The following is a 27,198-nucleotide window of genomic DNA, read 5'->3' on the forward strand; positions in this document are numbered from 1 at the left end:
TTTGTATTTTCCTACATGTATTTTCCTACATTTTCCTACACATATTGTAGCTAGTTCCTGTAACATATCCTAGTTATCTGCCATGATTACTATGTCATCCGCATACATCAGTCCTAACCAGGGTCTGGGAAAAAGTGTGGAAGTGCGTCCTCACATGCCGACAGAAAACTCCCCATTGGTTGTGGCAAGTATGAATAAATAAAAACAAAAAGAGGGGGCAACCAGCATGAGCAGGCCTTTCTTGGCATTATTAGATAGTGAGGTCCTGATTCCTTGTTATCATCTCGAGGTCGCCCTCTAGACGTTGTTTTTGAGGTCGTCCTGCAAGTCCTCGAGGTCTTCCTAGAAGTCGTCCTCGAGGTTTTCTTAGAAGCTGTCCTTGAGGTCGTCCTAGTTGCCCTTGAGGTCATCCTAGACGTCGTCCCCTAGAAATCGTCCTAGACGTCGAATGATAACAGCTTCGCTGGTCCTCCACCTTCTGGTGAAGTGGAAGGGCACTACAATTTTTTGAAAATTCGTATTAGATTTTCGCACATCCATTCTCTTTTGGTTGTTTCAATACTATGTTTGTCAATAGTTTGATACTTTTTGTATTTGAGCTTCACCTAGTTTCGGCTTACCCGCTCGTTCTTGAGATTGTTCTGGTTCGGATCCGCCAAATTTAATCTTGATTCATCTGTGGTCAGTCCCTAAGCTTTTTGTACCTTCATCTATTTCCATACTTCCTAGCTTGTCGTACAGTTTGTGGTACATGAGGTCGTATACGGCTGATGATCAGTGTTGCTATCTCTCTAGCAGATAGTTTCGGTTACGCCGTAGACTCACAATACTTATGGTTTTGCCATAGACACTCGAAACTAAAACTTGGAGCCGCGTTACTTATAAAACTACGCACAATATCGAGAAAAAAATTATACCTTGCAATTCAGGGACAGTGCCCGATCTGAAAACAGCCGCAACCCCATATTAAAACGCATTGACTGGAGTTGCCCTTGAAGCCCTTGCCTACTCATATTTTTCTTCAAGGAACATACAGCAAAATTTGATTCTAAACAGCAATTTGCATCAAAATAAGACGACCATTTCCCTGGCTTTCAGGTGGGGTGTCTTACTCTAAATCAGGACTCCTGGTCGGAGTCCAATTGTTGTGCAGATGCGGATGGAAGGCTCGCGGCATTCGCATAATTTTCATAACTCCTGCCACTGTCCATCTATCGTTCGATTCCCAAAAATCACAAAGGCTGCGGGATTCGCCATCACATATACCTCAGCATTAATCGCGTTTGAAAGGGTTTTGTATCTCTGCGTCGGTTAAAGCGGACGTCCACGCCAAAGCCACATTGCCTTAGCGCGAATGCCAACAGGCGACCCCTTTCTTTGTCTTGACTGGACAGAGTGTTCTCTCTCTGACAAACAGCAAAACAGACGAGCAAACAATCCAAGGTAAATGGAGCGAGAGGGGCGGTTCTGCCATCTGCCGGAAAGCTCGCTAAACAATCGTCGAAACTGCAACACGAGTCACGCTCGAGGTCGGGGTTTATGGTTAAATGTAGAGTAATCATTTCTTCCATATTGTTGACTGATTAATCAATCTGTAAAAGCGTACCTATATGTATAATTCATGTTTCCCTATTTTAGGGATGTAAAAATTCCCTATTCCGGAAGGGGCATTTCCTTTAGGGAATTCCCTAGGTAGGGAAATGGCCCATATTACTAGAGAACGTTCTACGTCAGAAATTTAAAATTTTGTGTCCCTAAAATGCAAGATTTCCTGTTTTGGGAAAGGGAACCCTCTATTTCGGGCGTGTAAAATTTTCCTGTTCTATGCATTTCAGACCACCTATTAGGGATAATGTCAAAACCAGTTGCCTGGATAATATCGCCCCCAAAAGGCAGCTCTAAAGGGCTGGGAGGAACTTAAATCGCCATGTCACCAGTCCCAGACTGCCTATCGCAACACTTTGCAAATGCGTAGGTTGCCTAGGGAATTTTTCTACAGCAGGGAATACGCAGTATATGGTACTGCCAAGATGGAAAACCTGCAGCTCAGTTTCGGAGACGCATTAACGCAAGCTGTCGCAAGCCCTCTAATGGCGGGTGAGAACAACCTCCCATACTTGGATTGAAACCGATACTGTCATCCTGCCGGCGATCATGCGGGTGTTGGTTCGAATAAGACTTGCTGTCACGTGAAGCCACAACAACCAGATTTACATAACCACTGACATGTCTATAAGCTATGTCTGTGCACAAATAACGAAGCAACTTCTGCCGCAACTTTATTAAAAACTTGGCAAGTGCTTTTTCTTACACTTGAAAAAAACTCAAAACACAAAAGTGCAATGTATAAATGCTAAAACCCGTATATCTACACATTATTGTGGCCTTCTTTTTATTTTTCTATGGTGTGTTAGGTGAGGTTGTCCATGGCATCCGTCTCCCTGACGACGACCTATGAGAAGGGGAGAGAGAAAACGTCGGAGTGAGTGGAGCTACTCGCAAGCCACAGCAGGGAGATTCATTCTCGATCCACAATATAGGGAGAAACTGATAAACGTTCCGGGGGGAACTAAACATTTTTATCTGCCGAGTTTCTCAAGGTGACGACGCTTTCGATCGAGCTTTCTCACGAGGCTCCTACGCACTGACAGAGACTGCAGCAGAGACTACCGCAACTCTACACTATCTTGCACAACGCGGTTTGGAACTTTCAAGACCGAGCGTACGTGGCTTGCACGCGACATCGTCACACCACGCTGGTGGTCATTCCCGCAATTTCTTGCCAAGACAAGCTAATTCGGTGGTACAAAGCCAACGTAACGGCGCAAGCGGTGTACATGAGGTCGAGCCACGGAGCGCATCGTGGCGGCAGTTCGGCATGACCGGAATGAGGCCACCGAGTTGCCGTGGTTCCAAGGCGCTTCTTCTTCGGCCGCTTGGTGCAACGTGTACCCACACCGCAGCCGCACTTCGGTACTGGCAAGGTGGGTGTCTCGAAGCGCACACCAGAAGACGCATTACTCCTCCGCAGCGTGCGATTATGCCATAGTTTGGTACCGGCACAATGGGCACCAACCAAAAAACGACGAATGACGGCTCCTAACGATAAACTAGGAAAAATAAAGAGGACGGCGGGGTAGGGGAAAGGGAAGTGGCCGACCTTGAAGAGGTCCCGGTGGGAGGAGAGGTTGCCCGGGGCCCTGGAGCGGTCCAGCAGCGCGTCCAGCTGCTCGGCCGACAGCGCGCTGGAGTGGGTGTCCACGACTCTCGAGTGCTCGCTCGACCGCAGCAGCTCCAGCAGCTCTTGGGGCGAGAGGGCGTTCCTCGAAGACTCGCCCACCCGGGAGAACCTCCCTGCAACGACGCCAGGAACGGCCGCGTGGTCGCACAAGGAGCACTTGTGGAATGCTAACAGACCCATTCTCGCGTGCGGTGCAGCGCCGAGCCAGTACTGGAAATATTGTTGATCTTAGTGCTGACCTTGCGCTACATCAGTTCACGATGCATCGCATCACTGGTACCGTATAAACTCGTTATAACAAACTTTGACAGTCATGAAGATCTCAATCTGTTGTAACAGGAGCATGCAGAATGCAGATACTGTTACCACAGACTTATTCGCAACTCCAGCCCGCCGCTCGCCCTCTGGTGGACGAACGAAGAACCAGAGGGGCAGCGATGGCGGCGGATGGTGCTGCTCTTACCGCACATTTTCGGTAGGCATGTTCGTGTATCGTGCAGCTTTAACGGAAAAAGCGAGTGCGTTAAAATAGAAATTTCTTGTACCGGTTCGCAATTTTTAATAATCGACACGTTCGTCTACAGAACGCACGCCAACATCGTCACCCGCGATATGCGTCTGCCCCGACAGCTTCGTATTTGTACCCAAATAAATTTTGGCACGCTGACCGGCGCGAGCGATCGGGCGCATGGGGAATCCTGGAGGATCTCTCCCAGTCTCTTCCGCCATCTTGGTCATCTACAGGGCGTTGGAGTTGCAAATAGCTCGTCGGCTTTCCCCAATTCATGCGCTCGAGCGTTCTGGACGACCCAGGATTGCTCGTGGCTTAGCTTCCGGCTCTGCCAACGGATGGCACTGCCGACTTTCATTTCTGTTTGTGGCTAGAAATTTGATATTGAAGGCGACAAATTTGAATTAAATAACGACAACTGCCTCGTGGTCGGTATCACTCTGTTCCTGCCTTTTGGCGCTTTTAGCGTGCAACAATTGGGCGGCTGAGGACCAGAAATTGCCTTAAAACAAAAGACAGTTGGGAGTTAAGGAGCCCAAGCACTCGCACCTTTCTGCATGATGATCTTCTCGAGCTTGCGCTTGGCCGAGGCCCTCTCGACCATGCGCTGCTCCACGGTGCCCCTCGTGACCAGGCGGTAGACAACCACCGGGCGCGTCTGCCCGATCCGGTGGCAGCGGTCCATCGCCTGCAGGTCGCACTGGGGGTTCCAGTCGGAGTCGAACAGCACCACCGTGTCGCCCCCGGTCAGGTTGATGCCCAGGCCACCCGCCCGCGTGCTCAGCAGGAACACGAAGTAGCTGCGGGGGTTGAAGCGACGGCACGTTTGGTGTAACCGGGTTATGGAGGTTGGGTTGTGCTATCGATGCTACATTAAGTGGAGAAGTTGCATTTAAGGGGAACCCCGGTCGAAAACAAAACCAAAATAAATCTGGCATCGCTTTAGTGGCACGAAATATGATTAAAGTCTAAATGTTACGTCAAAGTGAAGCCTTGTACTTTATAAAGCAGATTTTAAAGGTGCAACCAGCTGCTCTTTAGCGGGCGGCAAGCGGGTTAGCTTTTAGTCCAGCAACACTGGCGCAGCACCCCTAGCAAATAATTTCGGTTTTGCCGTAGACGCCTGAAACCAAACTTGGAGTCGTAATATTTATTAAACCACACGCAATATCGCGAAAAAAAAATTGTACCTTGTAATTCAGGTATCGGTGTTACATTAAGTGGAGGACGGATTACATGAGGAGAAAAAACACCTTAAAAATATTTTCTCGAAGGGGTTTGAGCGTCCTTTTAGCAGACGGTGCTGGGCGGAGAATGGCACAATCCACCGCGGCTCACCTGGGGTCGTTGTTGAAGAGGTGCATCTGGAGCTGTCGGTCCTCCACTTTGGTGCGTCCGTCCAGGCGGCAGTGGCGGAAGTGCCGCAGGTGGCAGTAGTCCTCCAGGATGTCCAGCACGCGCGTCATTTGCGAGAACAGCAGAACCTACCGCGCCCCCCAAGGGAGAGGACGGAAAATGCAATGAGCTAACGATCCTGTCCCGAACCACTGGGGAGAAAAGCTCCGAACGCCACCTTACGGCGGTCGTTAGTCCGTTCACGTCGTGTGACATTTGATTATGTGCCGACGGCTTACAAGCACCACCATATTGCTGCCGGGTGTCGTGCACGCACCGTTTGCAACATTTACGGTACTCATTTAAAAGTTAATATTCTACGTTGGGCAGACTATACGAGCAGTTGGTTTTCCAGAGTTGCTTGTTAATCTCCGGTTATCAAGAACACGCTATTTCACACCGCGAGAGCCAAAAAGAAAAGCTGAGACTATCTGAACGTTGCTTTCAACCTCGATGCCCCCTTTGTTGTCCCAATAGACTCGACAACAGGCGCGGAAAAAATATGGGACCCAAGTTCTAAGCGCAGAGTTAAAAGACATCAGCAATTACACTTTGCGTCATCGAGGAGTGTTTTAGCGAGGAGACAGAGAGCGCTTCCAGCGTTTTCCACTGGGTTTGTCGACGTAGACGGTAACGCCGACCACACGCAACGACACGGCATAAGATACCGTGTCGTAGAGTGTTGAACGCTTGGGCGTCCGTCTGCGACCGCAAAATCCGATTGGCCGACTACTAAGCGGATGCGGCAGAGGCGAGTCGGGCACCTTGTGCTTCCGGCGCCGGAGCTCCGGCAGCATGCAGTCGAGCAGCCTGAGCTTCCCGGACGCCGCCACCAGCTCCTCGTCCGCCGGACCCGTGGGGTCGACCCAGCGGAACAGGTACGGGTGGTTGCAGATCTTGCGCAAGTCCATGAGCGGATTGCGGCTGTGGCGGAGCTCGTCTAGCGGATCTTTGGGCTCCCTGCAACGACGTGACGGTTGGCAATGACGAGAGCAGAACGCGGCAAATCGTACGTGCCGACGTCGGTACTGTTTCCGGAATGCGGAATGGTCCCAAGAGATAAGAAAGAGGGCGACAGAAAAGCAAAAAAAAAAAGATAGGTGAGGCGCGTTCACCTCCCCGCAACGATTGTTCCCAGTCCTCGTCAGCTTTATTTATTTCTGCGTAATGCGTGATGCTAATGTTTTTTTGCAAAATAAAGCTAGAAAAACGACAAATTTTCCAAGTGATGTTTTCCTGCTTAGTGCACATCAAAGCGTCGCCAGCGATATAGTCCCATCAAGATCACCGACGTCTGTGTCTGTGCCTCGCCGTTCCGAAGCAACAGATATTTATTTATTTATATGTTTGTTCAAAATACCCCTAAAGGCCCTTTGTAGGAGGGTATTACATAGGGAGGGGGGAGGGCAAGCAAATACATCATACAGTCAAACCCGCATATATCGAACTCGCAAAAAAAACGGGAATTAGTTAGATACATTGTGTAATTTGATACAAGAGTTTTAATAAATTTGACTCTCAAAAATCCACTTTCTGCTGACATATTACACAATGAAATAGTCTTGCATCTCCTGCTGCATTTTCGTCATTGCATCCGCGATAATGATATTTTTCTAGACTATCGACGGACTCCAAAATGCTGATGCCGCTGCCTTCTATATTCCCGCATTAGCGCTGAACTATGCCGAGAGCTCGGAGCACGTCCGAGCAGGAGTATCTTCTCCTGCAGAGCACTATTTTGCTCTGCGAGTTGGCTTTCCCCTAAGACAGGCGGCTGCGTTTGGGGGAAAGCCAGCTAGCAGAGCAAGCTGCCTTTTTATAGCGGAGCTGTTAAGGGCTAGGTTCCTCAGGATCGTGTCCGGTAGCAAAACCTTGTAGACACAGACCTCCACAAACCTCTGGACAGCTACCACCATCTATAGGCGACGGCGGCAAGCGCTTTAAGAATCCAAGGGAACAGTTAGAGGAAGCAAGGGTTAGGTCAATGTAGTAGCGCAAAGATAAAATAGACTGAAAGTCTGACTTATCGTGGCACTACCACAATCTTTTCTGGGGTGTAAACTTGGCTGTCGCCGAATGCCAAGTTTACTCTTAAATGTAGTGCTAACAGTTCAAACCATGTGCCAAACTTCCTAACCGTTGTCTTTTTAAAAAGGTATAGGTTGATTTTACGAAAATTTGAATGGTTACATCAGGCCCGCTCTTGGTGATGGGCGCCATTCAGCTCCTCGCATTCGAGGGCTCTCTCGGCCGCCATTTTTCCATTGAGAATCTCAGAAAATCGCAACTTTCGAATAAGAGAATGGTTAGTCCCGAAACTTTGGCACCTGGTTTGGACCGGTAGCGCTACATGTGGGCGGAGATTGAGCGTTGGGGCAAAATAAAACCCGTAAAATTTTTAGCGGGGAACATCCTGCACGTTAACCAGTCCTGGAGTTTACTGCGGCAAGTAAAAGACGGGCGGTCACCGTGTGGCGTCCTCCTGCCCGTGTCCCGGAGACCGGCTTGCGTTGTCTTCCCAGGGGTCGTCCTCGCCAGGATCCACGTATCGGATTGATCTCCTGGATCTCCGCGGACGACCCCCCTCTTGCTCCAACGGATCCAGCTCTTCCTGCTGCGAGACAGCCTTAATTCGCACGGACCGCTTTGTGAGATCTGTCGACACTCGCAATGCAAACGACCTGCATGGCCGGCGACTGTTGCAATTCAGCGGTACTAAAATCGGGAATCCTTTACCATCTACAATCACAAATTCACGTAACTTCTACAGTTTCTTAAAGCTCCGCCTTATCTTTTACACTCGGAGTAAATATAAACTCGAATCTTTTAGAGGTAGGGAAAAAGCACTCCACCCTAGTCATGCACGCGGCATTACCAATGCCCATCGTCGTAATTATTTTTTTCTAAATGGGCTCAAACTAGACTAATTGGCTCTGGGCCCACATGGACTTTCAGTAACTTGTCAAGTGCATTGACTCTAATAAAAACGATAGATGGATCGCCTGATAACTTGTTGGAAATAGAGAACTCAAACATTGTCGTTTCTGCCACGTCCGAACATTGTATGCCACACTTTGAGTTGGGTCGCAGTCTGTTGCGCAGCAAGCTGGGTAAATCCAGGGTTCCTGGTTTTCAATATTTATTGTAAAAGCACCAAATAAATTTAAGCCAAGCAGTTTTTCGACACATTCAGGTAAAACTAAGTGAAAGCAGCGAATCCGGTCAACCGTTCGAAGTCTACGATCGTTTCATCGTCGACAGCTCGACAGGTGCCGTGCCAAAGTTTGTAGGAGCGCGAACGGTGGTCACAAGTAAGCTCGGAGATGTTTCTTAAATTCAAACTCGCGCACTTTTCCTGGCTTTTGTGCGTCGCAGCTCGCTTATTCCCATCGTTCTTTCCACCAAATTAATGTGTTGCAGCCGCGCCAAGGTACAATGTTAACGCCGACAGACGCTGGTCTTTGTGTCCAGTATAGAAAACTCCCGAGTTCAGATCGACGCGCAAGTCTGTGGCCAAGTCAGACGGAGAGTTGCAGGCGTGACCGACCTTAAACCCGTTTGCCGTGGCAACCTTCACGGCTCCGTCGACGCAGATCTTGTACAGCTTCTCCTGCAGGGGGCTCAGAGAGGCGTACACCAGCAGCTCAGTCTTTGTCGGGAGATCCAGTTCCACTTCGTCCTGCGGAGAGCACAACGCCGCGGCCCGGCGACGTTCTCGTTTGTAAAAATTATTGTATTCACTTTCACTTTGTTAGATTTCTCGTATACCCACCCCTGACTGTCTTAATCTGGAGGAGCATCCTACCAAGGTGCAGTCGTGTATCACAACTGCATGATGCCTGTTAAAGACCCCGGGCTGGCAGTCATACTGCGCTGGCTAATACTTTCATTCACGGTGGGTAACAATGTCACGGTACTCTGGCAGGGTACATTCCTGCCATCTGAACAACCAACGACTAATCTTTTAGAGCGCAGCTCTTAGGCGCCCGTTTCCAGCTTAAGTGGCATCGCCGTCGCCGTAACCGCGCGTTGCATCATGAGAGTTTTCCATAATGACCTCACAAGGGTCATGAGTGATGTCACAAGGGTCACAAAGGTCAACACGAAGGTCAGAACCTTCACGAGGCCGGCACAAGTGTCACAAGTGATGTCACGAAGGTGAGACGTGAAGGTCACAACTGACGTCACGAGGGAGGGGGAGGAGGAGGAGGAGGGGCAAACCCTCCTCTCCGTACCCTCCCCCTCCTCAAGAGCTGCACCAAATACTTTACTAGGGGGAATACATTCCACTCTGCTCATTTGCATTAGACAGAACGCCTACAGCGCCGCTGACGGTGTGGAGGTCCGCGTCAGTCCACGCGCATGTGCACGTGGATGTTCGCAGCGGCCGCGGCGGTGTCGTCTCCGCGAGGTGCGTCGATGCACGAGGCACGTGCAACGTGCAACCCTTGGGAAGATTACGGCGGCACAGCGCAGCAAAGTATTTAGCGCAGCACTGAGCTATACTTCGGTTCACCTTATCTGCGAGCGAAGGCAAAGCTAAAAGCGCGAGAGCAGCGCTTTTTGCGTTTCTGCCCAGCTCGCACGCTCGAGCAAAGCCTGAACGCGCGGAGCTTTCGTGCTCGCGCTTCCAGCTTTGCCTTCGCTCGCACATAAGGTGAAACGAAGTATATTTACCGCCCGGTAGCCGAGACCTCCACGACGATAGATGGCTCTCGCCAAGCCCAGAAAACCTGTCCGCGCCGAAGCTATTGTATTTGAGAGGAGTGGAATGTATTCCCCCTAGTAAAGTATTTGGCTGCACTCTAATTCGGCATTACAGGGAATCGTAAACGTCTCATTTTTTTTTATGTAACCAACTAGCCCGCCGGCTGATTTTAATTTAGTCTCGTAACTTGTTTGCAGTCAATGAGATTGTGGCGGAGCCAGCGGAAAATCGCTCGTCTGGCACGGAAAAGAAACCCAGTTTGAGAACCCCTTTGCTCTAGAAAATGACGGACCTTGGTTCGCCTGAGCAGGAAGGGCCGCAGGATCTCCTGCATGGTTCCGACGAGCTGATTGGTCTGCTCCTGCTCCACAAAACGGGTCCCCTCGCCCTCCGACAGCGAGCTCATGTCGAACCACGATTCAAACCTGCAACCGGAGCGGGGTCACGTGAGAGGGCACTCGGTCGGCAAGAAAACGCCCAGGGCGCATAGAAAGCAAAAAAGAAGCAATAGTGTCTCTATCGGTTTCTTTAAAGAAATTAAGTACTCGAGAGGTATTTCAACGGTTCATCCTAGGCCGAGTAGGAACGTTTTTCAACTATTGGCCCTGCTAAAGCATTCATTTAGCAGCATCTCACGATGTGGACCTTAGGAAGCTTTGTTGTTCGGACATATCCTTACGACACATTTTGAATAGAGATAAAAGACAAACCCATCGAGTGAAGTCTGACATCTGCCTTCCGTAGAATTTGCGAAAGTAAATTAAATGGCGCAAGAGAAGTGACTTCCAGCAAGCTTGGCTGGTCATATACCAGGCATCACTTCATGGATTTATGTAGACAGATCTTTATTTGTTTGAACGGCGTCGAGGGTAAATCTGGCATGGACAACGCTGCACTCAAGTGATTTGATTGCAGACGGCTTCTTTTCAGCGTCACATATGACATGCCTCAGTCGCATTTGTCAGCCACTCACAAGCTGTCTTTGACAAGTCTTTTACCCTGGAGCCCAACCATTTGTGCGTAAATAAGTAATTGAATTGGATATCTTAAGAAAATTTAATGACTGTAGACATGGGACCTAGCACAATGTATAATTCAGTAATAATTGAAAACAAGCGTGTCGGTGAAAAGATATGAATACACGAAAGGATAAAACATTGAGGATGGGGACGGAAACAGGACTTCTTTCAAATGTATAGTTTCTTTAAATTCATAAATAAACGGATCAAGCAAAATTTTATACCACAAAACTGATTCTCCCACATAATCAAAACCAACTGTTTTGGATTTGTTAAGAAGGCAGAGCACGATGCTTTCGACAAACCAATGTAGTAGCTCCTTGCGTTGATTATATTTGCCTTCTTCTTTAAGTTCACGAATGCGTGATCATAAATATGTCTTGCACTTCTTATTGAGTCACTATCACTTAAGCAAATTAGTGCTCCCATAAATAATTGGCATCTCAACCCTCATGTGTTTTAGAGTTATCTGCACACTAAATGTGCGCCAGTGCTACAGCTGATTCCTTTCCTCACACGTATCCAGTACGCCGATGGTGCAAATAGGTAGTCAAAATGAGTCATTAAATCAAGTGCAGAAGTTGTGCACATAACGATGGCATGCAATAACTAGTAAAACTAAGTATTAGACGACACTTCACAAAGCAAGGCAAAATATTATGATTCCAAGAGGGTCATCTGCACACTAAATGTGCGCCAGTGCTACAGCTGATTCCTTTCCTCACACGTATCCAGTACGCCGATGGAGCAAATAGGTAGTCGAAATGAGTCATTAAATCAAGTGCAGAAGTTGTGCACATAACGATGGCATGCAATAACTAGTAAAACTAAGTATTAGACGACACTTCACAAAGCAAGGCAAGATATTATGATTCCAAGAGGGTCATCTGCACACTAAATGTGCGCCAGTGCTACAGCTGATTCCTTTCCTCACACGTATCCAGTACGCCGATGATGCAAATAGGTAGTCAAAATGAGTCATTAAATCAAGTGCAGAAGTTGTGCACATAACGATGGCATGCAATAACTAGTAAAACTAAGTATTAGACGACACTTCACAAAGCAAGGCAAACTATTATGATTCCAAGATGGCAGCGCCCATGCAACGGATAGTAAAAAAATCCACAAACCCAGCTTTCTAAAAAAAATAAAATTTAATGAATTTACGTAGGAGTTTTTAAGAGGAAGTGAATCACGACTGGCTGAAAGGTGGTTTGCATGATGTACAGGGGGAACAGCGCGCCCGCAGAACAGTCATTCAAATCAACATACACACAAAAGAAAGACACACTTACTCAGCGCTGACTGACAACTCTCTATATTTACCTATATACCGTAAATATAGAGAGTTGTCAGTCAGCGCTGAGTAAGTGTGTCTTTCTTTTGTGTGTATGTTGATTTGAATGACTGTTCTGCGGGTGCGCTGTTCCCCCTGTACATCATGAGCAACCAACTCACCCGAACCTCTGTGTTAACAAGTGGTTTGCATGTTGACTTATGCTCGGGCTACCAAGTAGCTCGTCACGTAACTAATCATACTGTATTTTTGATGCAATCAGAATGTAGTCTCCGAAAAAAAATGCCAGCCCGTCTGCCCACCTGCAAGTGGGCTCCCTGCCTCAATTTGATTAGTTCATTCGATTTCACGAAGACACCATTTTGAGGCCAACGACTGCAGCATCGCAGAGGCACTTGGAGGCAAAGCGTTCTGGTAATCTGGAAGCGTTGGGTAGCCCCAGGGCAGGTTACCACGGGCAGAAAGACTTACGCCCTGAGGTCGTTGAAGATCTCTGGGATGAGGAAGTGGAGCAGGGCCCAGAGCTCGGTGAGGGAGTTCTGGAGCGGCGTGCCCGTGAGCAGCAGCCGGTTGGGGGCATTGTACTGGGCCAGCTCGCGCATCAGGCGGCAGCGGAAGTTCTTGAGGCGGTGCGCCTCGTCCACCACCAGGAGGCCCCAGTCGAGGGGCGCCAGCTTGGCCCGGTCCCGCATCGCCACCTCGTACGACGTCAGCACCACCGTCGCACGCCGCAGCGCAGACGTGTGCTGGGTCGGTGGAAAGAGGTCGGGGGCATAAAGACGGGAGTGGAGCGCGGCTAATTGCCGACGCCTAAAGCTTGACTTGCACACTCGTGACCGCTTACAACCGAGTCCCTTAAATCTCGGGATCTCTTACGGCCAGGGAGATAATATACTAATGTGGAGGGAAAGGTCCCGTGTATTTTGGCCACTTCGGTATGGCGGGATAGAGATGTGGGCATCGGTGGAGCCCCAGAGGGACCGTATTGCTTGTGACTTTTGATGTGCACGAAGAATGACGAAAGCATCACTCGTAAGGTCTGTGTCCGGTGTTTGCCTAGCTTTATTATGCAAGGAAACATTGGCATTGCGCAACAGACGAGAAAAGGACAGAACAGGACAAATCAGCCAACAATGCTCGTCCCGTTTCATTCCTACCTCGTCTGTTTCTGTAAGTCGTACTAAAGCAAACTTGTTAGTCAGCCATTTCGTCCCGTTTCGTCTTTTCTTCGTTCGTCTCCGCAAATTTGAGATGACCCTTCACCTACGAGTAGCACTTCCGGGTCCCGCCCGCAGGTGGCGTCACTCACCAGCTCCGCGCGCTGCTCCTTGGTCCCGTGGTAGAGCAGGGCGGTGAGGGAAGGAGCGAAACGCCGGAACTCGGCCAGCCAGTTGGCGAGCGTGGACAGGGGTGCCACGACCAGGTAGGGCCCCGGCAGGCCACTGTCTGCCAGGCCGGCGACCAGCGCTATCACCTGGATTGTCTTGCCCAGCCCCATCTCGTCTGCCAGGATGCCGTTCACCCCGTTCTCATACAGCACCTAAAGCGCGGTGGGCCAACGGGCGTTACTTCCGTAACCGAGGCTTGTAAAATGTTGCGTGTTATTTTATGGAGTATCGCACGCTTACTTCTCAATTTCTGCAAGGGTTACATTTACAAAACACCCACAGAATATAACTACGGGGTATTTCAGGAGTGATATTCCAGCAACGAAAGCAGTGCATTAAAACTTTTCACAAAGGTCTCTTTAGGTGGTTCATTTATTGTACTAAAATTTCATGGATACAATTTTCTAGAAGAAAACCTTAAGCCCAAAAAATCCCAGCTTTTTTTTACGCAACGGGGATATGGCAAAACCTGTCTGGCTGACGCTTCTGCTAACAGATGGTACCACACTCGCTCAAATCTGCTGGATGTGCTTTCGTGCATTCATCTGAAAGAAGCTTTAAGGTTTTTCCTAGATGTTGCGGCACTGGTGAGTGGCGGCGTCAAACGGACAACTTTTACCGTTTTCCTCCCCGTACATAAGAAAAAAACAAGATTACTTAGGCTTAAAGTTTTTTCTAAAAACTCGCGCTCTTAAAATTTGAGTATGATAAATGAGCCACCTAAAGACACCTTAGTGAAAAGTTTCGTTGCACTCAATTCATTGGTCTATTTTACCAATTTTTTTATGCCCGAATGGCACTTGGGAACACCCTGTAGTAGTATCCTAAGGTAAGGTCGTGGAAAGACAAAAAGCATGACGGCACGCTATTTAGGCAAAAATTACAAACCACGAAAATTAACAACTAACAAAACAAGGTGAGAACTGGGTCGGCCCACCTTGAGCCACCGTAAGCCCTCGATCTGGTACGGGCGCATGGTGCCACCCGTGAACGACGCCGGCTGGCCCTCCGGCAAGTCGTCGTTCCCTCCACAGGACCCCTGCGCCGGACAACGACTCAATCGTCAAACCACGGTCGGCAGCCTGCGATAAAAACGCCTGACCTGGGACAGCACGGGCGAGGAGACGTCGGGCACCACTCTCGTGCGCTTGGCTCTCCCGTCTTCTGCAAAAGTGTATTTGGGTGGAGTTAAATTGATTCATCCTCAAAAGCACTTCAATGAGGTTCAGTAGGTTTAGTACACGAGGAGAGGATCTTGTACGAGAGTTAACAGTCAAGTCTGTAACAGTTTGGTTAATTGTGAACAGGAAATACTATAAGGTAATGTACAAAATGTGACCAAAGAATTCCTCTGCAAGGGATGTAGATTAAACGTTTTGACTAATGAAAAACACTCGTGAGGTGTGCCTTCCAAGGATTACTCATCTTAGCCTGGATATTTTCGAGTGCCGTAATATCCCCAGAGATAGCCCACCTAAACAATTCACAGGGTCGCTAATGTTATCCCTAAGAAGACTTGAAGTCGAAAGCCCAAGCGCCGATGCTTTAACGACAGACACATGATTTACTTTGTTTCACACTCTCTTTTTTCACATAGCCACTTTAATTAGCCAGCTTAATTCGCTGAGTCATCCCTCTTAATGTTCTGAGTCATCCTTCTTAATGTGCTGAGTCATCCTTCTCAATGTGCTGCATCATCATCTTAACTCATTTAGTCATCAACTTAATTCACTTTAATTCGCTTTGTCATCCTTCTTAATTTCATTGCCTCTAATTCGCCGAGCACGTAAATGTTTGATACCTTTCGTGTCGCCGACCTGTTTTCGCTCAAGGACTCTGAAGGTCGACCAAACGATGAGACATATTCGCAACTCCAGCGAACTATAGGGGGCGCGCTGGTCAGGCAAAATGGCGGGCGAAAGGAGGTCGTTTCTGTTATTCAGCATGCGGACCACTGATCTCTATGACAATTGCTGGATCGCGTTTGCCCGCTTCGCGAATGCGGCCACTGGCGGCCATCTTTTTGGTAGAGTTATATTACCTCTAGCCAAGGTACAGCTGCTGCAGCCATGGCAGACAGCGTTGTGGTAGTTGTGGTGGCAGGCTGCCATCAAAATAGCATGGATGATATTTCGTGCTTGATTGAAGTTGTTTGACGAAGCAGATTCTTGAAACTCAGCGTGACCGGTAACCCGATCTTCGAGGACTCAGTGAAAGTTTCACGAAATCGCAGCACCGGGGAAAAGCGGTACAGCACGCATCGAAAGTTGTATCGAAAGAAGGATAGAAAGCAGATGCCGGTACGGAGCCTGCTTTCGATGTGAGCTGCGCTGCTTTTCCCCGGTGTTGCGCTTTTGTAGAACTTTTGCCGGGTCCTCAAAGATAAGATACCGTTCACGCCGAGCTTCAAGAATCTGCTTCGTTAAACAACTTCAATAATCAGGCACGAAATATCACCCACGGTACAGTGTACTAGATCCACGGCTATTTTATAACAGCCTGCCGCCATTGCGCTGTCCGCCATATTACTATGACGGCTAGAGATAATATCACTCCACCAAAAAGATGGCCGACCATGGCCGCATTCTTGTACATAGGCGGAGCTGGTCAAACGCGATCCAGCAAATAGAAATAGAGATCAGTGATGCTGACCACCAAAAATTTATTTCACTGCAGCGTAAAATCGGTGTTACATATGAAAGCAAAACGGTTTTTCGACGGTAGAACCCTTCTTCTAGTCAGTGTGTAGAAATGACACGGCGGAAACGTAAAAATAATTACTGGAAACAGTGTTTGTTTCTATGCTGCCTACAGGAACCAAGCAGTGATGGCAGACGACAGAGTCGAAACGACCTCCTGTCCTGAGCCTCTCGGCGTTGCCGCTACGCGGCGTCAATTTCGCTGGAGTCGCCAGTAAGGCTTTCGCCTTAATAAAAAGCAAATAGGGGGAAAATAAGGAGTGGCATAACTTACGGTGTGCGATAAAAAGAAGATAAAGAAATGCTAGTTTTAGATTTTGTGACCTGTACGTGAAACTTGTGATTGCACCCAGGTGCAATGAACCAAATACGACTGTGTCTAACTAACGTAAATTCTGCCGACGTCATCATTGGCCATGGGGCTGGCTCTGCAATTAATAGAGGTGGGCTATCTTTCGTTCAAAAAAGATAGCAAAGCATCTTGAAAATAGGGGTGGGCAATTTTTCGGGGGTGGGGCATTTCTCAGGACGTTACGGTACGACTGTTTTTAGGAAACCAATTCCAGTAATTAAAGAGACATGCGCCAGGGAAAACATCTTACAGCAGAGCTGTTAAGGGCTAGTTTCCCCAGGAGCATGTCCGTCCGCAAAGAAATGTCGACACAACACTCTGCTTGCCGCCGTCGCTCATAGATGGCGCAACCTTTCCACTCTGTCTTGCCGACTTGTGGCCGGCCATTACTTCCTTCCCACCATTGTACAGCTTCGCTGGTCTTCCTTCTTCACCAGAGTGGAAAGGCTGAAAGTTTTTTTTTTTATATTTACGATAACTGAATAAAATTTTCAGTTTATAGTGCTTGATGTTCTTTCCTTTTTATAAAGCTGGTGTTAGCTGTGATATATGTAGCTTGTACTTCATGTTCCAGATGCTATACACACGCAGAAAAACAAAAAGTTATTGCGCACACATGACGCATGGCAACACAACTAAAAGAGTGTAGTAAAATAAGCTAATTCACTCTTTTTAAACCACTGAGTGCAATGAACGAAAATAATGTGTGCAATACCTATTTTAAAATAATGGAAAATCCCAAAAATGCCATTTTCAGAGGGCTAACAGAAATTCCTTTATTTCTTCATAAATATAAAAAATATACTACACTATAATTAAACCTTGATAGTCGCATTCTATACATTCTATTGCATGTGCGTGCCAAATATGACTGTGACAGGACAATATTACGAACAAAATTCTTGCATGCAAACCGTGGAGATGCTCCAAAATGACATAAGGAGAAAGATGTGTTCTAACGGTTACCATAGATCAGTGCGCAAAAACACGACAGAAGAGACAGACAGACAAGGCATTGATGTACAACTGAAATTTTATAGGAAAAACACATGAAAACACCCGAACAATTCACTACACCCCTGTCACCCCACGTCACGTTCCCATTGGCCGAGACACTTTTCCTTCTGATACAGGGCCACAGCAGCCGCACTGACACAGGTGCCCTCCCTACATCATGATAGGCAGAATGCCTCCACTATCTCCCTCGTCCTTTTGTTGTTGCGTCGTGTCATTACTGTTGCTTCTTCAAGCTTAGGAGCGCACCCACACGTGTCACAATGAATCGCCAAATGACTGGCAGGGGACGATCTCACAGATAATGCATCTGTGAGTGGATTGATCGGGTGTTTCGCGGCCTTCATGTTTTTTCGTATTAAATTTCAGTTGTAAGTCAACACCTTCTCTGTCTGTATCTTCTACTGGTCCGCTGTTTGCTTGCACAGTTTTTTTCTCATTCCGTGGCTACACCCCTTCGTAATGGGAAAAAAGTATTTTTGTTAATAATTTGGGATGAGAAATTGAAGCTAAAGAAGACTGCGATGAAGAGGCGGTGGGCGAAGTCACAATTTTAAAATCCGCCACAAACAAAAAAACGGATCAAATTCGTGACATTCTGGGTTGCCGGGAGATCTTCAAATGCGTATTTAACTAATTTCGCAATCATAACCGGTGTTTAATATTTTTATGCATTAAATATGAAGATTAGATAATAAAACACCATTAAATCCAAAACTACATTTTTTGCTATATATTGACGTTTTTCGACCCGCGTCTATCGCTGGGAAAAGCAAGGAACTTTTCTGAAATTCGCGAAATTTACTGGCCGGGATCATGTCCTCTATGACCGATTCACATAGAATAGGGGCTGCAAAAGTCAAGGGCTTTACAGGATTACGGTAGGCTTGTACAACCGTAGAGATTGTATAATGAATCTAGACGTCTGCCGTCTGCCTCGAAATTCTCCTTCCTGCAGTGGAAGTGATCTGCCCGTCTTATTCTCACAAACTACTCCCGCGTTGCAAGTGTCACCAGCATGAAAACTACCCCGTCAGGGCCACCCTCGTCCTTCTGCCCAAAAGTAGCTCACCCGTTTTTGTTTACAAAAATTTGCTTACTTATTTCTACCTTTTGCAACCGATTAATCGGCCACCCTTTGTATAATTCTTATCATGGACAGATAGATGGCACCGGCTGCACCCTTTGTAACGGGCAGGAGCTTGCGCCACCGTCTCCATCACTGGCGCAAGGTTGGTATCCCAAGTTCGATCATGACAACATTTTGTTCGTCTTCTGTACGTCCCAGAACCGAAACCACCTTCCCGGGACAATTGCCACTATCGCATACTCCGAGCCTTTAATTTAGAACCAAACTTATTCAAGCAATCCTCGTTGATTGCGCCTAACTTGTAATTTGTATTTTGTTATTGTCCAATTTTTTCTCCCACTCTCCCCTCTGTAATGCCTTTGGGCCTTAAAGAAACAATCAACGAAAATGAAAACGGCGCAGCGTAGAGGCCGGCATCGGTGGGCCCAAAATGCCGGCAGGACTTAAACAAACGCAAAAAGCGCCATACTTCCGCTCGCAAGTTTTGTGTCTAGTGGCGCCATCCGAGGGACGACACAAATGGTCAAAGACCCGACATTATGCGAAACTCCACCGCGAGGCATTTTTTTTCTGTTACAGTTTCTCCCACAAAGCAGAGCAGACTGAGGAAGCTTCATGCATGGACGCTATTCGGAGAGCAAGGCATCTGCTTCTTGCGCAGGGGTTGCAGTAACGTCAGGACGACGCCAACTCCAGATCGGTAGGATAGTGGGTAGACCTCATCGCAGATGCCTTGAGGTCTACCCACTATTTTTTTCGATCGGCCTATAAGAGCTCGGACTTCTGACATCATTGCAAACTTAGACGTCTAAAGACGTCTTGGCAAGACGAGCAAGAGGTCTTGTGTATGTCTTGGCAAGACGTGATAGCCTAAGACGTCTTGAATCATCTTGTAGCCGCCCTGTAGACTACATAACGTTCGCTCTTTTTTGGGCTACAAGACGTCTTGCAAGGCGTCTCCTAGCCATCTTAGAGACAGCTTCAAGACGCCCAAGACGCGAGTCGTCTCTTTAAGATGCCTTTTAGACGTCTACGTCAAGATGCCTTATAGACATCTTGCGTCGCGCAGAATGTCTCTAGCTTAGTCGAGCCATTATTCAAGCCGGCTACAAGACGTCTTGTTCTCAGTGGGAGTGCCGTTTCAGGTTCTGCTGAGTCAGCACTGGAGGTGGGACTGATGCAACACCGGCTTTGCATTAACTCAGCGCCGAGATGCAAGCGTAAACTGGCCTTTACCAGGCATCCAGTCCCTCAAAGACCCGGCTATGCAGACGTCAATTGGGCAGCTCTCAGAGTGCCCAAAGAGGAGGGGGGGAAGGGGGGGGGGGGGGCAGCGAAAGTCTGGAGAGACATACCAGAGGGTGTCGTAGGGGTGGCTTTCCTTTTGTTGGCTACTTGCGGCGAGGAGGCCGGTCCGGTTTTCTGCGGCGATTTCGGCGTCCCTCCGTTGGGCAGACTTCCGACCTGCGTTGTCACGTTACTAGGTTCGCATGACATGCAAACTCCAACTTTCAATAACTTTTATGAAAAAAAAAAAAAAAAATTCTAAGCAAGACGTGATTTAGAACATTTTTTTTTTTTATGCTAAGGTTTACTGGAGCTGGAGAGTATTTCCACAAAGGTTTGTTCGTTTCTGCTGCATCATAAACCTTGCAATTATTTTCAGTGCTCTGGTGCTAAATAAAGGTAGAGATCTGGACATTTTGAATGTATCTTGGTCCCATTTTATGTTTTCAGTACCAACATACATTTAACGTAAAATACCAGGCAAGTGCCCACTCAGAACTTAGAGATAATCGCAAAAAAACAGGGGATGGGCGCTTGTCCAGGCATCAATTTTACATACCAATGTACTGTGCATATTTTCTCAGATCTTACAAATTTGTGAGAGGGCGCTTAATGTGGAATGGGCGGATGTGCGGTATTCTACGGTAGTCAAATTGTTGTATGTTTACATTACAAATGTCTTTATTAAAAAAAGCCCTTAAGATTTTTTCCAAGGGCCCGATTTTGTGGAACAATGTTATTGTAGATGTAGGTAACTTACATTGTAGATCTTTCTTACGGCAACTTTTTGTTTCTCTTTGTGTGTCGGCCTCTAAAAGTAGCTAAAGAGCTCGAAGGTCACAAAAGTGAATGTAAATACTAGTTTTCACACACAGAAAAAATCTTGCGACATATCACTACTTATTATTTTTGTTAGCTAATTTGAGGGGGAAAAAATATACATATACTGGTGTAGAGGTTTCTGAAAAGACAATACAACTTCCAGATGCTTCTGACAAGTGCAAAACAAGTTAATTACGAGCAATCTCAAGTCAGCACCCTATTATAGGGATAACACAGTCTTACTGATAATAAAACGAATTGAGATTGAATGGTGGACTGACCTGACGGTGGACCTGTATCTCTTTGAACTTGGGGCGCTTCCTCTGCTGGTAGCGTGCCTTGGTGTCCTGGTTCTGCTGCTGAATACGCTGGATTAGGAACTGCGAGTAGATGCTGCTGGCCTGCAGGAGATTCTTCAGCCGCTCCAGGCAGGCGTCCCGGTCCAGCTGCTCTTGCTCCCGCTTGCTCAGGACCCGCTGGGGCCGCGGAAGGATGACGTGCCGCTCCGCTCACGAACCCGTTTTCACTAACGGCTAGACCCCACCCCACCTTAGTACAGGCAAGTGACATCGTTAAGTCCATAGACATTTATTAATTTTGGTACGTTATCCGGTGCTTGAACAACAAGCTTAGTGCAGCAGATATTGATGTTTTACAGCGAAGGTGTATATGAGTCGTATGTCGGATTTCTGGATTTTTTTTTCGTGCCGTCGTCCTCACGGAAAAGCAACCTTCAGCGATTGAGGCGAAAAGTGCATATAATGCATACAACACAGCTTTTGTTTCAATAAAGAACAAGCCCAGAACAAGCATCCGAATCAGATAATTGATGATAAGGCATTTCTGATAACAATGCAAAGCATGTAGTGCTCACCGCAGATGTTTCCTGGTAAAGATTACAGTGGCACAAGCTGCCACGGCGACGGCAGCTTGTGACTTGGGAGGTGATGTCACTAGCCTTTCATATATAAAAAGTTTTGGTACAGTGCATTTCCTTTTCTTTCGTCAATCATTGGGTATAAGACGTTTCACTGTTCACTAACATGAACTGCCGCTTGCGTCACAAGCGACCTCTGGTCGAACCGTCTTTGCAAACCTGTCGAGCTTGCTTATCTCAACAGTGCTGGAAAGCATAAATGCTACACGGACAACAAAGTTGGAGATTTATTGAGAGCCTTCGGCTGTACAATATTGCATCTTGGAGGATGCAAGTTGGTTTACATGAATACCCTAAACACTTTAAGAGATCTCGCACTCCTTCGTTCTTTTGGTCTTCACCTAGAAAATTGGTGCTTAAACGTTTCATCTACATTTCAAGCAGCGGTATTGAGGTGGCCTTTGTTCATTCTTTTTATAAATCGGAAGTTCTCTGGGTTGCAAAGACTGGAGCACCACCTGGTGGTGTTTGCCATATGAAGGGTCTATACACTCCGTGCGACGCGACTGGCGCGCCGCCGCGCGGCCGGTACCGAAGGTGGGCAGTGAGAACTCCAGAGAAAACAAAACCGAAACCACGCCGGGTACGTTCGTATGCATTGAAGTCGGAGTGGTGCGGTTGCGCTGGGTTCACAGCATGAAGTGCTGCCTGTGCTGCGTCATTAAGGGCTTCAATAGTTATGCGTCGTATCTCGTGGAGACAAAGTTTCACAGTTTTTCACCTCGCCGATGTTTTGTGGGGCAGCGACAACGATGGAGCCGTGCCGTACGACGCGAGAATTTTGGTGTCCCGACCATGTCTGCCACTGTGTCGGCACGGCTGACATTTTCTACACCGCCGCTTTGCGCTCTGCGTTTGTTTTCATACCAGTAATGCCTACATGTGTCAGCGCCGATGGGACGAACTGAAATGCCATCCCACACTCGCGGGTATGCTGTGCCAATTTCGTTGGAGGAATGCCCTACAAAGAAGTTTCGTCCCCATCGTACGTGTCGATGATATTTCCGGACAAGTATGGCACACAATCTGTTCTTCATGAACAAAGATTCGAACGGTAAAAAAAAAGTGACAAATCTAAATCTAAAGAAAACAACAATGAAACTCGGAAGCACTGGAGAATCGGCGTTTGAGTATGAAAGTTTATGTGGTGTGCTTTCTTTCTTGATCAGCCTCGTTCTGGATGTGGAAACGCTGACACCCCGAGTTCTGTAGACAACATTTTTTTTTTCTCGGCTTTAGAGCCACCTATCGCAAAGTGGTTCGAACTGGAAGTACCGTCCACTGGTCCCTTCCTACCTGTAAAGTGTGCACCTCTCACGATGAGTGGTAATATCTGACAGCCTTTGACGGTAAAAGCCAGTTCCCATTTAGTTACGCCGCCCAAACTAAATTTCCACCTGGTTTCGCTATGCCAACTCTTTTTGTTATAATAAGTGTTGTGCCAAGTGACGGTCATGTCAAAGTACCTGTGCGCCGAAAATCAGCACCTCGCACAACAGGTTATTACACAACAGCTGACCGCAAAAGCCCTTGGCGACCAAACCGTGTGTTGGCCGACAATTTTGTTTTCTCGGCTTTGGAACCACCTTTCGTAAAGTTGTTTCAACTGGAAGTACAGTCCACTAGTCCCTTCCTACCTCTAAAGTCTCCACCTCCCCCGACCAGTGGTATTCTCTTGATAGCCTTTTCATGGTCAAAACCGGTTCCCATTGAGTTACGCCGCGCAAACCAAATTTTCACCTGGTTTCCCTATGGCACTTTTTTTTTTTGTATAATAAGTGCTGTTTCATGTTACTGTCACGTCCAAGCACCTGTGTGCCCAAATCTGCACTTTGCACAGCCCGCTATGACACAACATTTTGGGTCCAATATTGGATATACCGTACAGCTTTATTTCTTTATTCGTTAGAAACATAACTTTCACACCTGCTGTCTAAATGAATCTTGACACACTTCGTGCACAAACTTAGTGAACATCTCACTCGCCTCCAATATCATCGTTCCAGCAGTCGTACGTTTACAGCGACGAGCGAAATAAATTTCCCACTCAGAGCAATTATCTTGGCAGGCGTCTTGCTTTTCGGAAAATCGCTCCAACTCCTTTTTTGGCTGCAACTAGAGAAATTACCCCTAATAACGACTCAAACTCAATATATAAGAAGTGGAGAACAGCTAAATGGCCTTTCTTAGGTATGCCCCAGCACGCATGCAACGTCACCCTCAATGTATCGGCTCAAGAAGCAAAAGTTTCGTCCGTGCGCCCTTCCGCCGCCACAGCTTGGCATGCGAAAAGGCGCCGCAGGCTGCTGAACGCGCCTCACGGTCGAACGCCAGCTCCTCCGCTAGCGGCGCTGCGCGCGTTTTTCAAAGCGCCCCCTATAGTTCTCGCACGGAGTGGCAATCGTTGCAGGAGATAACACTGCTGTCCAACCAGTTCACAGCGTGGATTGGAGCCCCAACATTTTGACTCAATCTTTTTAGAATTTAAGTTGTGTCTGACTAATTTGTAATCCCACTGTTTGTGCACCATTATACCAAGGCATCTGCTGTTCATGAGCACAAAAAATAAACGAATGAATTGCTGGTTGTGCTGACAGTTACGCACAGCAGACGCGAACCAGTCCAATGTTTTTACACCTCCAACGTGCTACATAAATGTGGCGTGAAAACCAAAGGTCAACAAAGTAAAAAGAAAAACCTTGAAAAACAAATAAAACATCGAAGAGTGAATGGGCGTTCAGCTCTCGAAGATTAAGTTAGAACTTGATTTTCTCACCGTTTGTTCCTCGGACATGGCCTGCTCGGCTAAGTCTTGCTCTTCTTTGAGCATTTGCTCAGTGACAACCGGAGCGTCGGCGCTCGCAGCCATTGGAAACGACTGTAATGTGAAGCGTTAAAGATTTACAAACAAAGCACCACTTTATTCATTGATCAGCAGGTTTTGACCAGCAGATGTTGACGTTTTTAATTCAAAATTTTTAGCATTTCAGTTTTATCTGACTAATCTGTGACCTAGCTCACTGTTTGTACACCATTACCAAGACATTTGCCGTTCATAAGCACAAAAAAGAAATGAATGAATGAGGATGAATTACTGGTTGTGCTGACATTCCTACACAGCTAGGAGAGACAAACCAGGTTGTTGTTGTTTTCAGACCTCCAACGTGCTAGAAAAATGAAGCGTGAAAACCCCAGCACAAAGTAAAACCTTGGAAAACAAGTAAAATGATAGTATGAAGGGTGAACGGGCATGAAGTTCTTGAAAGAAAGGGTTAAAACTCGATTTGCTCACCGTTTGTTCCTCAAACGTGGTCTGATCGGCTAAGTCTTGCTCTTCTTTGGGCAGTTTCTCGGCGACGATTGGACGGTCGGCGTTCGCAGCCATTGGAAACGACTGTAATGTGAAGCGTTAAAGATTTACAAACAAAGCACCACTTTACTCATTAATTAGCAGGTTTTTGGCCAATGAGGCGTCTGCTCTGGATCTGCAGGCGCCACTCTTTCATTATTGTAAAGAAAAAAAAAAAATGTGCGCCATCGCACTGACGAATCTTGTTTTTGTCGTAGCAAAACGAACATATTCTTTAATTTATGAGATTATTTGATCAGGAAACAATACCTGTTTCGCAAGCAGACAGAGACCGTAGCCCACCGTAGCCCCGTAGCAGAGACCACGAGAAAAGCGCGCGAACTGCTGTCACTGGACGGCAGTAAAAAACAAATTGTACCGGCATTAATTAATGCTACTATTTTCGTAATTAAACGTTTAAAACAATTTAAAGATTTACTTAAAATAATATATTTTTATGCAGTGAGTTGTATGCAAATAGAAACGCATTACTGCGGTTCTACCTTATTTGTTAGCGCTCTAGCGCCTGTAGTCATGGCAACCGCAAAACAGCAGACGATTTTTCCAGTTTTGCATCAATGAGCAACATTCTTCGTACGAAATGCGTTGTCATTGGTTCGTTTCGAAATCATACCTAAATAGAAACGTTGATTTCCTCATTTAAGTTTATTACACGGTTTAAAATTATTACTTAATGATAGCTATTTCTTTTCTTTAATGTCGGGGTGCTTCTTCCCAGTGCAGGAGACTCGGCCGTTGGAAAAACAGCGTTGGTTCAAGTATTTTTACACGACCGTACCTATTTTCCAAAAAATTACTCGATGGTAAGTCGGTTTTCTAATCGCTTTCATTGTTTGAAGTTTATGTAAACCCCAAATACAATGTTCAATTACGTGTTTTTGTGTGTGTTTGTGTTTTTTTAGACAACAGGAGTTTCACTATCGGTTGGGAAAGTGAATATCCCTGAAACTAAAGATACAGTTGTAAGTGTCTCAAACCAATAAAAAAAGGCTCGGAACACGAATAAAAAATTCCCTTTCAAGCATTCAACTGCCTATTTCAGGAAATATATCTGCACGATTGTTCTGGCAAAGACATCTATCAGGATTTTACCCAAGAACTGGTATCAGTATCTTTTAAATTCACCTAATAAAATCAACATTCACATACTCACACAACAATTGTTAATTCCTTTTTCTTTTTCAGTGGTCGGATTCACCTTTGGCCGTCATAGTCTTCGACACCTGCAGCAGTTCGTCGTTCGACAATGTACCTTTGTGGGCCGAGAGATTATCTAAAAAATGTGGCTCAAATCATCCTATTGGTTTGTATTACAACTTTTCATAATTTTTCTTTTTTAAGTTCCATATTGTGTATGCTTACTTTATCCAGCTCAATCAGCAGAACACAATCTAATGGGGGAATTCCTTGAATGTTTATGGAATTTCCAGTGTCTACATACAGTGCCTGGTGGAAGATAGTCTAAATTCATTGTTGTCCATCCATGTATTATTTCACGCCGTTGTCTGCTTGATTACAGGAATACTTGTGGGCACAAAGGCAGACCTAAAGGAGAGGCGCTCCGTCTCCTTGAAAGGGGCACAGGAAATGGCCAAGCGCATCGGATTTCAATACTTTGAATGCTCTTCTGTAAGAGTAAATTCTTAGGCTAATCACTTGCAATTTAATTCCAAAACTTCTTCCTTTTTAGAAAGAAGCAGAGGGTGTCCAAGAGCCATTCTTCTACTTGGCAAGCCAGTGGCACAAGCTCGTAGAAAAGGATGCGGCTTGAAGGAAGAAAAAAAACACTGAAAATGTGAGGCTCTTATAGCAAAAATAAAACAGATGATGACCCAAATAAGAAGGCTACTGTCTACCTAGGTTCACTTTCAATATCAGGTGTTATCTGCCGAGGATTTATTCGTAAGCAGACGTCCATCTAGTGGTTCCTGCGGATAGGAGCCTACATACGTAAGCAAGTATCCGTCTTCATAGATTGTCTAGTGCAGACATATAAAGTGATCAAGGAGGTCATCTAGTGGTCTGCAAGTAACAGACAATTAAAACGAGCGACGTGCCAAGGACTTCT

At 46.7% G+C, this 27,198-nt stretch overlaps 3 protein-coding genes across 3 annotated transcripts; 1 reads left to right on the plus strand and 2 right to left on the minus strand.

Annotated features, from left to right (window-relative positions):
- Positions 1-2,266: 2,266 nt before the first annotated feature.
- Positions 2,267-20,175, minus strand: LOC8023160 (lymphoid-specific helicase). Its single transcript, XM_029988516.2, has 13 exons — positions 20,070-20,175; positions 14,662-14,723; positions 14,497-14,598; positions 13,481-13,711; positions 12,643-12,917; positions 10,148-10,280; positions 8,695-8,826; positions 7,616-7,761; positions 5,912-6,107; positions 5,091-5,236; positions 4,302-4,552; positions 3,161-3,354; positions 2,267-2,452 (listed from the first exon to the last, which is right to left on the minus strand). The coding sequence occupies exons 3-13, from the start codon at positions 14,533-14,535 to the stop codon at positions 2,411-2,413; spliced, it is 1,785 nt and encodes a 594-aa protein (XP_029844376.2). The 5' UTR covers positions 14,536-14,598; positions 14,662-14,723; positions 20,070-20,175; the 3' UTR covers positions 2,267-2,410.
- An 887-nt stretch (positions 20,176-21,062) lies between these two features.
- LOC120837953 lies at positions 21,063-25,439 on the minus strand. Its single transcript, XM_040207613.1, has 4 exons — positions 25,380-25,439; positions 25,053-25,154; positions 24,537-24,638; positions 21,063-21,299 (listed from the first exon to the last, which is right to left on the minus strand). The coding sequence occupies exons 2-4, from the start codon at positions 25,143-25,145 to the stop codon at positions 21,063-21,065; spliced, it is 432 nt and encodes a 143-aa protein (XP_040063547.1). The 5' UTR covers positions 25,146-25,154; positions 25,380-25,439.
- Positions 25,440-25,651: 212 nt separating this feature from the next.
- On the plus strand, positions 25,652-26,907 carry LOC115327483 (intraflagellar transport protein 27 homolog). The gene is made up of 7 exons (XM_029988493.4): positions 25,652-25,724; positions 25,854-25,933; positions 26,033-26,092; positions 26,173-26,232; positions 26,316-26,433; positions 26,650-26,759; positions 26,821-26,907. The coding sequence occupies exons 1-7, from the start codon at positions 25,688-25,690 to the stop codon at positions 26,899-26,901; spliced, it is 546 nt and encodes a 181-aa protein (XP_029844353.2). The 5' UTR covers positions 25,652-25,687; the 3' UTR covers positions 26,902-26,907.
- Positions 26,908-27,198: the final 291 nt, after the last annotated feature.

Source organism: Ixodes scapularis, unplaced genomic scaffold (genome assembly GCF_016920785.2).
Source record: "Ixodes scapularis isolate PalLabHiFi unplaced genomic scaffold, ASM1692078v2 PGA_scaffold6__148_contigs__length_123643588, whole genome shotgun sequence".
In the NCBI taxonomy this organism is placed as follows: domain Eukaryota; kingdom Metazoa; phylum Arthropoda; class Arachnida; order Ixodida; family Ixodidae; genus Ixodes; species Ixodes scapularis.

What these genes read in the sequence shown, in the direction of transcription:
- LOC8023160 (XM_029988516.2), bottom strand. Translation starts at nt 14,535, where the DNA reads ATGCGCCCGTACCAGATCGAGGGCTTACGGTGGCTCAAG. An exon ending in AGGGCTTACGGTGGCTCAAG is followed by an intron (nt 13,712 to 14,496) that starts GTGGGCCGACCC and finishes ACCGCGCTTTAG; the next exon opens with GTGCTGTATGAGAACGGGGT. An exon ending in GGGCAGGAGGACGCCACACG is followed by an intron (nt 6,108 to 7,615) that starts GTGACCGCCCGT and finishes ACGTCGTTGCAG; the next exon opens with GGAGCCCAAAGATCCGCTAG.
- LOC120837953 (XM_040207613.1), bottom strand. Translation starts at nt 25,145, where the DNA reads ATGGCTGCGAACGCCGACCGTCCAATCGTCGCCGAGAAACTGCCCAAA. An exon ending in CCACGTTTGAGGAACAAACG is followed by an intron (nt 24,639 to 25,052) that starts GTGAGCAAATCG and finishes TTCACATTACAG; the next exon opens with TCGTTTCCAATGGCTGCGAG. An exon ending in CCATGTCCGAGGAACAAACG is followed by an intron (nt 21,300 to 24,536) that starts GTGAGAAAATCA and finishes CCGCGGCCCCAG; the next exon opens with CGGGTCCTGAGCAAGCGGGA.
- LOC115327483 (XM_029988493.4), top strand. Translation starts at nt 25,688, where the DNA reads ATGAGCAACATTCTTCGTACGAAATGCGTTGTCATTG. An exon ending in CTGAAACTAAAGATACAGTT is followed by an intron (nt 26,093 to 26,172) that starts GTAAGTGTCTCA and finishes TGCCTATTTCAG; the next exon opens with GAAATATATCTGCACGATTG. An exon ending in AATACTTTGAATGCTCTTCT is followed by an intron (nt 26,760 to 26,820) that starts GTAAGAGTAAAT and finishes CTTCCTTTTTAG; the next exon opens with AAAGAAGCAGAGGGTGTCCA.